Source organism: Cotesia glomerata, linkage group LG6 (genome assembly GCF_020080835.1).
Source record: "Cotesia glomerata isolate CgM1 linkage group LG6, MPM_Cglom_v2.3, whole genome shotgun sequence".
NCBI lineage: Eukaryota > Metazoa > Arthropoda > Insecta > Hymenoptera > Braconidae > Cotesia > Cotesia glomerata.
The window spans coordinates 2,497,291-2,510,429 of record NC_058163.1 but is presented as its reverse complement, the minus strand read 5'-3'; the positions used below and the strand labels follow the sequence as shown (position 1 = coordinate 2,510,429).

At 32.8% G+C, this 13,139-nt stretch overlaps 1 protein-coding gene across 1 annotated transcript; it reads left to right on the top strand.

The window, feature by feature from the left end:
* The first annotated feature begins 12,097 nt into the window (after nt 1-12,097).
* On the top strand, nt 12,098-12,718 carry LOC123267504 (fibrillin-2-like). The gene is made up of 2 exons (XM_044732174.1): nt 12,098-12,362; nt 12,430-12,718. The coding sequence occupies exons 1-2, from the start codon at nt 12,119-12,121 to the stop codon at nt 12,681-12,683; spliced, it is 498 nt and encodes a 165-aa protein (XP_044588109.1). The 5' UTR covers nt 12,098-12,118; the 3' UTR covers nt 12,684-12,718.
* The last annotated feature ends 421 nt before the right edge of the window (nt 12,719-13,139 follow it).

Below are 13,139 nucleotides of genomic sequence, written 5' to 3'. Positions count from 1 at the left end.
GATCAATGCATGGCTGAAAATTCTGTTTGCAAAGACTACCATTTTCAGTGCAAACCTTATTTTATTGCTGTTGCTAACAATCATTGTGTGTTTCATGTCGAATACTACCGGATGATTGTTAAATAGTATATTACACACCTAGGGAAGTAAAGTAAGAAATGTCTCAGATCACATGTAATTGTTGGCCGAGGCGAAGCCGAGGTCAACAAACATGTGATCTGAGGCTTTCTTATTTACTTCCCGAGGAGTGTATACTATTTTTTTGTCCGACGAAGGCGGAAAGCGGCAACTTAGTTTAGCGCAGCGGGACGAAAGTTGCCACTTTCCGCCCGGAGGGCAAAAAAATATATTTAAATGATCCTGAAATTAAAAGAATAAACATTTTTTAAATAATTATTGTGATCAAAATTTAATAAGCAATGCTACACATCTGAAAATAAAAAAAAAATGTTTTTTTTTTCATGATTAATTGAAAAAATATAATACTGAAGGTATCTGACAAAATTGGTTTAATTAGCGCAACAAATTTAATACGATATTTTTAATCTATAAATAAATAATTTTTTTTTAGAAATTTAATTGAGTTGATGATGGACTTTTTTGAAAAAAAAAAAATAAAAGATAATTGATTTAAAAGCTATTAAATTTGACAATGTAAAGCTTATTAATAAAAGAAGATGATCTTGGAAATTCCTGCTAATAAAACGATTGTGTAATGATATAAATTATGTTATTATTTGTAACGAAAATAGGTTTAATTAAAAAATTATTGAAAAAAATTTTTACCGAATTTATTTAAGCTGTCACGCATCACGGCGCCTCAAGAAGACAAAGATAAAATTTCATGAATCGTTAAATTTACCATACCCCGGAGATAGTTCTATCGTTAAATTTTTTTAATTAAATTGAATGAAATTACAATGTTTGCCCATAACTTTATTTACATCTCAAGTGGTGTTGTAATATCACTAATATTGTGTATTAGCGAAGCAAATGGAATCACCAATGAGTCTTCTAATCATTGTGCTCAATGGAATCATGAAGTAATTATCATCGTATAAAATTATATATCGGGATAGTATTTATTAATTTATAAATTATTTTTCCAGTGTGATCCTCACTTTCTGCGTCCATGCTGTGATCCAATCCTCTCATGCAAGTTAAAGGAATCAAGAAGCAAATTCATCTGTGGAGAAACAAGTAAGTGTTTTTTGAGACATGAAGACTCTAATTAGTCATAATTGCTGATTACAGAGCTGTATCAGTTTGCGATATGACTATTTTTTCTGATACAGCCAAAATAGAAGACTCTTGCGTCTCAGATGAAGACTGTAATGGAATAATCCACGCGAAATGCTCTACGGAGAAGAAATGTGTTTGCAGAGCGAACAATCTAAGGTTAAACGAAACATACTGTGCGCCATTATTGGGAGGATATTGTTGGAAGAACGAGACGTGCGTAACTGAAAATACTCTGTGCATTAATAATGAGTGTCGGTGCAGAGAAAACTACTCAGCACGCGAAAATCAATGCTTACGAGGTAATTTAATCTGCGTAGTCTCGCATGAAATTACCGCTAAACTTAAAATTTGTCGATGATTACAGTTATCGGAAGCTTGCGTTGCCATTATGATAAATATTGTGATGGAATAAGATTTGCAAAATGCTCGAAAAATAGTTATTGCGTTTGTTCAATCAACACAGCTGTTATTAATAACACTTCATGTGAACCGGTATTAGATAGTCACTGTGCGGCGGATAACGATTGCGTCAATAATTCGGTATGCAAGAATAACAAATGCCAATGTAGTTCTAAATTCGTCGCTATCAACGGCAATCAATGCGTACACCGTGAGTCATTAATTTAAATATCGGTTATCTAATTATTTACTGTAAATCTTTTGCAGCTTATATAGGAATGTCTTGTACTGATGATGATTATTGTAATTTCTACATCAACCACACAATATGTTCCTCAGAAAATAAGTGTGCTTGCAGTCAAAATAGTAATTACTACAACAGAACCCTACATTCACTTCTCTTCAACATGAGCTTCACAAATTATGAAGAGTGTAAAGCCGAACAAACTTTCTGTCTTGATAATAAGTGTTATCACCATTCTGTCGCAGGTTTCTTAGATAAATTTTGCTCTGAAGACATAAATTGTTTTGGTTCATTGTTAGGAGAGCTTTGTGACATCGATAAAGACTGCCTTCCTTACAATTCAGTCTGTTCAGATAAAAAATGCAAGTGTGCAATGAACTATAGGAACAATTCTATCTTCTTTTGCTTACCAAGTAAGTTATGTTGTGAAATTTTTGGCTATTGTTCAATACAATAAAGTGTCTTATATTCTTCAGGTATGTTAAACCAGAATTGTTGGATCAATAGTCACTGCAGTGCAATACCAAATGCTGAATGTTCGGATTTTCAATGTAAATGTAAAGTAGGTTACGTTGAATCTAATCCAACGACTTGCTCACCTCTCTTAGGAACTCAATGTACGAAATTTGATGAATGTGCCGACCGACATTCAATATGTTCCGATAAACAGTGCAAGTGTGCTGATTTTTCTGTACCACAATCAAATGGCCAGTGTCAGTCCAGTAAGTTATCAATCACCTGAGCAAGAATTACAATTCGAGCTCTTAAAATTTTTTTTTATTCACAGCACTTTTACAGCAAACTTGTGAAACCGATCGTGATTGTGAAAATATAAAATTTTCATATTGCTCCTCCTATAACTTGTGTTTTTGCATAAGAAACAGTATTGCTCTGAATGGTAGCACGTGTGGAGCACTTTTGAATCAACATTGCTCACATGATCTTCCCTGTGTGACAGAAAATTCAGTATGCGTCGATTATAATTGCGAATGCAAACCTTTTTTCAAAAATTCTGAAGCTAAATGTTTGCCATGTAAGTAGAAAATTTTATTTTAACCCTCGTGGTTTTTGGAAATGCCGCAAAGATTCCGTATTCATACGATATAAATGCTATATGTTCACCGTAATACTTCAGTTAGTTTAGCCAGATTTTTTTGCCGAATTATTACGAAATAAACTCAGAGTATTAACGACAATACGATAGGAAAATAACGGTTTATAAACATCATTAAAACCTTAAATGTACCGCATATTTACAGTATACTTATTTACTCATCGCCGATCTTTAAAACTCCTACAAACACTACGCTTTACTTCCAATGATTCTAATTATTATTATATATTGTTTTGAGGCCATCGAGTCTTAGCTCCTTGCGGCATTCCAAAGTACATTACAATAAATGTGAATAAACAAAAAATAATAGTTTATTACAGTTTATATAATAATTAGTTGAACATTAGCGAAAAATACATTTCTAACATATATTAAATACATCACTTTATCATCAAGTAAAGAGACATTCCATTGTGATCATATCAAACATTTTCCTCACTCAACAGAAACTCAAAACATGCCTTACGGAAAGTAGAAAAAGTAGGCTGTGAAGTGCAATATGAAGGTAGCCGATTCCATACTTTAGTCGCACTTACTATAAAAGATTTATCGTATTTGGTACTGTGACAACATGGTACAATAAGCAAATCAATCTGCACATCACCTTTGCGGGGCCTAAACTCACATATTTCTAAATTATTGTCAATAAGTGGTTTTTGTTCTAAATATAGCGCTTTATAAATGAGACACGACACTAAAAAAATCCTTTTAACTCTTATAGTTAGCTAGAAAAGTTCTTTAGAGTACCGCGTTACATGCTTAAATCTAGATATTTCAAATATATACCTAATACAAGCATTTAGCTTGCGTCGCACTCTAATTTCTTGTTGATCCATCAAATCATTGTACACTGCCGCGCAATAATCAAATACGGGAAAAATCAAGATAGCTTCTTGTCTTTTGCTAACTGAAAAACTAATTAATCTTTGATTAGAATGATAAACGTGAGGATTAATGGAATGAAATTGAAAATTTTATAATGTGCACATTTTTTATGACTTTAACTGCAGCAACGAACAAAAAATACTAAATATCGCAATTTTTTAATAATGTCAGTATAAACGCGGCAAAATTGTAGTATGACTTTGGCATTATTGCAGAATTATAACGGTAAATTTATGTTAAAGGAATTAATATAAAAAACTTTCGGTATTTCAAAAACCGTGAAAAAAGATTTCGATAAAATTCTTAATATCAATGTTTTGAGCAGTCCGTCTTGGAGAGTCTTGTGACAACGATCATGATTGCAACCTTATCAAGTATGCCAAGTGTTCTGCAAGCGAAAAATGTTCTTGTTTGACTAATTATGTCTCTATAAGCAACACATTATGTTCACCACTTTTGGACGAACGCTGTCAAGTAGATGATGAGTGCTACATCACCAATTCTGATTGCATTGCCAATAAATGTCGGTGCAGGGATGGTTTTATAGCTGTTGATTCCAATTCTAGATGCGAGTCAAGTAAAGCAATAATCACTTCTTATTGATAGTCAATAACTCACATTATTTTTAACTAACGCTTTTAATTTCCTAGGCACGTTGGGCAAACGGTGTAACATATCCGAGGATTGTTCGATGATTAATTATTCCATATGTTCTTCTGATAAAATATGCATTTGTCCTCCCAACTATTTTGCAGTTGGCCGTTATTTTTGTACTCCTTTAATCAATGCAATTTGTTTAAATGATTTAGGATGCTTTAATGATTTATTTCAGTGTGTGGATGATAAGTGTCAATGCAAATCTGGTTACACACCGATTTCCGTTAACCGATGCATAAAAAGTATGTATTATCTCATTCTTCAATGTCAATAATTTTATTCTTAACCTACTAAAATTAATAATTATATCAATGAAACTAACCTCTTTGACAGCGAGCTTGATGTATTCCTGCAAAGAAACTTCTGAGTGCAGTGATTCTTGGCATTGGAATTGTGCTACAAATGGAAAATGTGTTTGTCATGTGGATAATATTGCGATAAATAATTTTACATGCCTCCCTTCTCTTAACGGCTATTGTTGGAGGGATGATCAATGCATGGCTGAAAATTCTGATTGCACAGACTACCGTTGTCGGTGCAAACCTCTCTTTGTCGCTGTTGCTAACAATCATTGTGTATTTCAAGTTGAATAATACTGAATGATTGTTTACAACATATTTAAATGATACCCATTTAAATGATAGTAAAATAATTTATGAATTAATTATTAATCCAAAAATTTTAGAATTAAAAATGCAATTTATAAGAATCTAATATACTATTTTTATAAATCCAAATAACAAAAAAAAAATGAGATGAACAATTTTATTGTTCAAAGATATTAAAGTTGATAAGAATGGTAATTAATCTATAGATAAAAGATTTTGTTTGTGAATTTCATCGAGTCGATGATGGACATCTTTGAAAAAAATAAAATATAATTGATTTAAAAGCTATTAAATTTGACATTCTATAGTTTATTGATGAAAGAAAAAAGGTAATCTTTGTAATTCCTGTTGACAAAGCAATTGTGTGACAATACAAATACTGTTACTAATTGTAACGGTAATAGGTTTTATTAAAAACTTATTGGAAGAATTTTTATCGAATTTATTTGAGCAGTCACTACCTATGGTGCCGTAAGAAAGAGATAAAATTTTATGAACCGTTAAATTTACCATAGCCCAGAGATAGTTTTATTGTCAAATTCATTTCAACTTCTAAGTGTATCGATTCTTGGCATTGGAATTGAGTTACAAATGGAAAATGTGTTCGTCTCGAAAATAACATTGCAATAAATAATCGGACATGTCTTCTTTTACTCAATAGCTATTGCTGGAAGGACGATGAATGCATAGCTAACCCTCGCAGTTTAGCAACCACGGTGTATCCACGATGGAACCACGGTTGTAGTGGACTTACTGTGGAGCCACGATGGAACCACGATTGTAGTGGACTTACTGTGGAGCCACGATGGAACCACGGTGGATCCACTGTAGATTTTGTGCCATTTTGCCATTGCGATTCCACCGTGGTTCAACAGCGGCCTTACAGTGGATTAACTGTGAATCTAATGTGGTTCGATCGTGGTTCTATCATGGTTCCAACTACGGTTTTATAGTGGAATTGCCGTGACTCTGCCGTGGTTTCACAGTGGTTTTACTGTGATTCAACCATGGGTTAAATTGTGGTTTTGCTGTGGATCCATCGTGATTCGGCGGTGGTTCTACTGTGGTTCCACTCATGATTAAACGTGGATTAATCGCGGTTTCACTATGATTCGATCGTGTTTTGATTGTGATTCTACAGTAGTATCATTGTGGTTTTATAATTATTACATAACAATTTTACGATAAATTATAGTGTTAATTGTCTTAGACCCCAAAACGTCAAAAAGACATAAAAATTCAATATCCAATAATTAAAGAGAAACTACTAATTTTTTAAACTTTTCACATTTGTATGAAATTTTCAATTTCAAAAGAGGAATGTACAATATTTTTAGAAATGTAACACACAATAAAGCAAAGAAAAGCACCCTTGTAAGGCAGAAAGATTACATTCAATATTTGAAATACTTAAGATTAAGTTGAATGACTTTTAACTTTTCACGGAGGGAATTAAAAATCGAAAAAAAAAAAAAAAACTGACAAGTTATAGTTTTTACCATAATTTTCTAAATCCAACTTCTCTTCAAATTAAGACATTCTTAGATCCGAAGAAAGATTTGTGATTATTTTTACGATGATCCCCGTAAATAAGTGCGCCAGTGTGTGTGTTTGTGTGTGTGTTCGAGGAGTCTTATGAATGAAATTTCTAAGTAAAGTAGATTCATTCACACCCTAGCGGTTTCAGTGCCACCGATAAAACTCTGTAGAAACTCGTCCGAAACTCAGCGTAACGACGGAGTATAGTCAGCGCATATGGGGAGTAAACTCGGAGTATTGTGTGCAGTTGTGACACATAAAGACGATAGTGGTTAATAGGTGTTTAATTGAGATCGTTACGGAGTTTGGTTGGAATTTTGCTGGTGTTCTCATGAAGTTTTCCCTGAGTTTTATCAGTGTTTTTACGGGTTTTCTGTCGAGTTTAGTCAGCGTCGTTACCGAGCTTTTGTGGAGCTTTCCAAGAGTATTTTGCGAGTTTCATCGGAGTTTTTGATGGATAATGAATGAAAAACTGAAAAAAATAATTCGTACAGACCGGGACTCGAACCCGGACTATTTGATTTCTAGCCAAGGGATCAATCGGTCAAGCTATCTTAGACATTATCAGTATTAACTATTTAGTCACATAATAAGACCCACCAAGTAATAAACAACACTGTCTATCTTACGGAAACCGAAAAAGTTTTGAATCGCTTTATGTATTGATAAAATTCTAATTTTTGTTATGATAATATTGATTCAGTGTAACAACTGTAAACTTTTGACAATTTCTTTATTTATTTATTTATTTCTTATACATAGACCCAACAGCACTAGCCATTAACAGGGTCATTCTAACAATATATACAGCGATACAGTGTAACAGTATGAGGTGCCATTAAGATATTTTTTGACATAAAAATATTAATACATAGGGGACGGACGGGCAAGACGGAGAGGGCGGGTAAAATGAATAATCGTTTTAAATCGCTGGTCGGTCGATAGAAACATTTTAGACAGCAATCTATCAATCTATTATGTAACTACACTTACCGTTATCGATAAAGCATTGGTTTTGCATACTTGTGGGAATTTTTTTTATAAATATTGAAATTTAGGAAAAAAAAAAAATTTTAAATCGTAAGTATACAGTACTTAGTTTAATGTTGTTAAGGACGATGCAGATTTGATTTTTTTTCTTCATATTCAGGACGCGGTTGATATTTTTGCGACGATTGTTTTGATTGAAATGTATTTTCCAATCAGTATTCGTTTTACGCGACCTGAGTATTCATTTTGCCCGCCCTGGTAGGGCAAAACGGATAATGTTGACTTTTTTTTTTTTTTTAATTTCGAAGAAGAATTTCTTTGTTATTATTTTTATTTTACTTTAATTATAAACTTCAATTACCCAAAAAATTATTAGCCAAAGTTAAGAATGGATATGATTGTAATATATATTTGTTATTTCATTTTCAAATTAACATATCCATTTTGCCCGTCCTTCCCCTAAATAACAAAAAAAAAAAAAAAAGAAAAATACACAGGAAAGAAAAATGAGTAAATACTATTGTCTCATAGACAAGAGAATTGACGCTAAAGCACTGGTCGTTATTGGTTGGTTAAATCCTAGGAGGTCAAGAGACTCAGCATTGTTTAAAAAGAAATCACAGATCTGCGCTATTCTGTAAATAGGGGCTGATTGCTCAAAGTTAGATCGCGCTAATGGTAGGTAACATGGTGTGTATGTTCTAGGAGCCCTCGATGGGACATTTATCGATAATTGTTCCAGCAGTTTAGGACAGTCTATAGAGTTACGTAAGAGTCCCTTGCCAAATAAAAAAGCAGCAATAACTCTCCTCTCCTCCAAGGACAGCATTCCCGTGGTTGCACACAGTTCTGTATAATCTGTCCCAACTGTTGGGTATTCACCATTTACTTTGTAGCACAGATACTTTAAAAATCTCCGTTGAACCTTCTCAATCTCGTTTATGCTTTTCCTGAATGATGGAGACCAAACTACTGAGGCATATTCAAGTTTCGGACGAACCAGAGATACGTATAGAACTTTGATTGCTTGTACGTTCGTAAAGTTTTTTGTGTTCCTTATTACGAAACCAAGTGTTTTGAGAGCACTATTTATTATACTTTATGATGTCATATTTTTTATATATCATATATTTTACTTATAAACTTCATAATATATTTATTAAATAACATATTCTATGCAGATAAATATATTTCAACTTGTTAATAAATAAATTAATTAATAAAGAGTACATCGTAATTGAAAAATGATTTATTTATAGTCATCTTTGTGAAATTAAAATTAATTTTCATGCCGTGAAGTATTATTAATTGCGAGTAAACTCCACAATAACACTACCAAAACTCCGAAAAAACACCAGCGAAACTCTTATAAAGCTCCGCAAAACATTGAAAAAAACTCGACAAAAACTCCCTAGCAACTCCGAAAATACTCAACAAAACTCGACGAAAACGCCAAAAAAACTCCACTGCAACTCCGAAAATATTCGACAAAAACGCGAGGAAAACTCCATAGCGACTCCAAAACTCGTCAAAAACTTCTCGAAAACTCCAATAATACACTTTTGTGACTCCGTGTCGTAACTGCACACAATACTCGTTGCATACACCTCTAAAACTCCGCGTAAACTCCGCTTATACCCCGATTAAACTCCAAGAGGGAGTATACTCTATAGTAACTCCGCGTAAACTCCCAGTTTACTCTGAGTCGTCGATACCGCTAGGGCATATCTTTTTTACTCTTCTGTTGATTAATTCCAGATACTAGTTAATTCTTTTGCCCAAAAATTGATATTGAATGCCACAAGCAGATAACAATCGGTTTACTTGTTCAACTGATATCATAAATAAAAAAAAAAAATAGTTCTAAGAAGCGACTTAATCTGCGGTCATCGTTCAAGCTTCCCGCAATTGGTTTAATTTTTCAAATTAATATTTATTTGATAATATTTCATTGTGTGGATGGTAAGTGTCAATGAAAATCTGCTTACACACCGATTTCCGTTGACAGATGCATGGAAAGTAAGTATTGTTTTATTCTTCAATGTCAATAATTTTATTCTTAACCTAAAATTAATAATTATATTTATAAAACTAACCTCTTTGAGAGCGCGCTTTATGTATTCCTGCGAAGAAACTTCTGAGTGCAGTGATTCTTGGCATTGGAGTTATGCTACAAGTGGAAAATGTGTTTGTCATGTAGATAATATTGCGATAAATAATTCTACATGTCGTCCTTCTCTTAACGGCGATTGTTGGAGGGACAATCAATGCATGGCTGAAAATTCTGTTTGCAAAGACTACCATTGTCAGTGCAAACCTTATTTTATTGCTGTTGCTAACAATCATTGTGTGTTTCATGTAGAATAATACTGGATGATTGTTTACAACATATTTAAATGATACATCAATTATCGTCAAAGGACCAGCACATTTTTTTAAGATAAAAACTAAATAATTAATTGTGTAACGAATATTTAAGCCAGATTTTAAGAGCAAGTTGTTTAAATATAACAATAAACTAATTTATGAATTAATTATAATTGATGATAATGATCGATGTGTTAATTAAGAATATTATTAAGAAAAATTTTTCGATATTTTAATATCACCTGACTAAAGTCTTAATAATTATTAACTGGGTAACAATCTTACAAAATAAATAAATGTTTCATGAAATAATAGAAGTAATCTTACAATCACCGCAATTTTCAATTCGTTCCTATATTAAGAACTTAAGTGGTCTATTTTTTTTATTGATTTGATAAGATATTATTTTTCAAGCAAATAATTGATCAAATTTATTACTGAGGTTTCTATTGATAAAGCAATCCTAATCATTGGTTATGGCTTGTTGTATGAATAAATTCTATTTTAGTTGTTATCAATGCTTCTGCCGTAAATGGAAAAGAATAGAATTTTATTAAACGTTGCAAAGTTCTTCATAGCTCATAATTTTTTCTTTAAATTTCCTTAATTAAATTGAACATAATAACAATGTATGTCCGTAAGTTCATTTACATTTCGAGTGCTGTTGTAATTTCACTAATATTGTGTATTAGTGAAGCAAATAGAATCACCAACGAGCCTTCTAATCAGTGTGCTCAATATAATCATGGAGTAAATATCATCGTAGAATATTATATATCGGGATAGTATTTATTAATTTATAAATTCTTTTTGCAGTGTAATCCTTACTCTCTGCATCCATGCTGTGATCCAATCCTTTCATGCAAAATAAAGAAATCAAGAAGCGAATTCATCTGTGGAGAAACAAGTAAGTGTTTTTTGAGACATATATACTCTATTTAGTCATAATTGCTGATTACATAGCTGTATCAGTTTGCGGTATGACTATTTTTTCTTATACAGCCAAACTAGAAGCCTCTTGCGTCTCAGATGAAGACTGTTATGAAATAACGCACGCGAAATGCTCTACGGAGAAGAAATGTGTTTGCAGAGCGAACAATCTCAGGTTAAACGAAACATACTGTGCGCCATTATTGGGAAGATTTTGTTGGAAGAACGAGACATGCGTAACTAGAAATACTCTGTGCATTAATAATGAGTGTCGGTGCAGCAAAAACTACTCAGAACTCGAAAATCAATGCTTACCAGGTAATTTAATCTGCGTAGTCTCGCATGAAATTACCGCTAAACTTAAAATTTGTCGATGATTACAGTTATCGGAAAATTGCGTTGCCATCATGATAGACACTGTGGTAGAATAAAATTTGCAAAATGCTCGAAAAATAGTTATTGCGTTTGTTCACTCAGTACAGCTGTTATAAACAACAGTTCATGTGAACCGGCGTTAGATAGTTACTGTGCGACGGATAGCGATTGCCTGATCAATAATTCGGTATGCAAGAGTAGTAAATGCCAATGTAGATCTAAATATGTCGTTATCAATGGCAATCAATGCGTACACCGTAAGTAATTACTTTAAATATCGGTTATCTAATTATTTACGGTAAATCTTTTGCAGCTTATGTAGGAATGTCTTGTACTGATGATGATTATTGTAATTTCTACATCAACCACACAATATGTTCCTCAGAAAATAAGTGTGCTTGCAATCATAATAGTTATTACTACAACAGAACTGTACATTCACTACTCTTCAACATGAGCGTCACAAATGATGAAGAGTGTAAAGCCGGACAAGCTTTCTGTCTTGATAATAAGTGTTATCACCATTCTGTCGCAGGTTTCTTAGATAAATTTTGCTCTGAAGACATAAATTGTTTTGGTTCATTGTTAGGAGAGCTTTGTGACATCGATAAAGACTGCCTTCCTTACAATTCAGTCTGTTCAGATAAAAAATGCAAGTGTGCAATGAACTATAGGAACAATTCTATCTTCTTTTGCTTACCAAGTAAGTTATGTTGTGAAATTTTTGGCTATTGTTCAATACAATAAAGTGTTTTATATTCTTCAGGTATGTTAAACCAGAATTGTTGGATCAATAATCACTGCAGTGCAATACCGAATGCTGAATGTTCGGATTATCAATGTGAATGCAAAGTAGGTTACGTTGAATCTAATCCAACGACTTGCTCACCTCTCTTAGGAACGCAATGTACGAAACTTGATGAATGTGCCGTCCGACATTCAATATGTTTCGATGGACAGTGCGAGTGTTCTGATTTTTTTACACCACAATCAAATGACCGGTGTCGGTCCAGTAAGTTATCAATCACTTGAGCAAGAATTACACTGCAATCTGTTAAAATTTTTTTTTTTATTTATAGCACTTTTACAGAAGACTTGCGAAACTGATCGTGACTGTGTAAATATAAAATTTTCATATTGCTCCGCCTCTAACTTGTGTTCTTGCATAAGAAACAATATTGCTCTGAATGGTAGCGCATGTGGAGGACTTTTGAATCAATATTGCTCACATGATCTTCCCTGTGTGACAGAAAATTCAGTATGCGTCAATAATAATTGTGAATGCAAATTTTTTTTTAAAAATTCTGACGCAAAATGTTTCCCACGTAAGTAGAAAATTTTATTCCAACTCTCGTGGTTTTGGAAATGCTGCAAACATTCTGTATTCATACGATATAAATGCTGTATGTTCACCGTAATACTTCAGTATTTTGAGCCAGTTTTTTTTTTGCGGAATCATTACTAAATAAATTCAGAATATTTAGGGCAATCCAATAGGAAAATTACGGTATATTAACAGCATTAAAACCGTAAATGTACCGCATATTTACTGTATACTTATTTACTCATCGCCGAACTTCAAAACTCCTAAAATCACTACGCTTTACTTCCAATGATTATAATTATTATTATATATTGTTTTAAGGCAATAGAGTCTTAGCTCCTTGCGGCATTTCAAAGTACATTACAATAAATGTCAATAAACAAACAATGATAGTTTATCAGTTTATATAATAATAATTTGAACATTAGCGAAAAATACATTTCTAACATATATTAAATACATCAC

What these genes read in the sequence shown, in the direction of transcription:
- LOC123267504 (XM_044732174.1), top strand. Translation starts at nt 12,119, where the DNA reads ATGTTAAACCAGAATTGTTGGATCAATAATCACTGCAGTGCAATACCG. An exon ending in AAATGACCGGTGTCGGTCCA is followed by an intron (nt 12,363 to 12,429) that starts GTAAGTTATCAA and finishes TTTTATTTATAG; the next exon opens with CACTTTTACAGAAGACTTGC.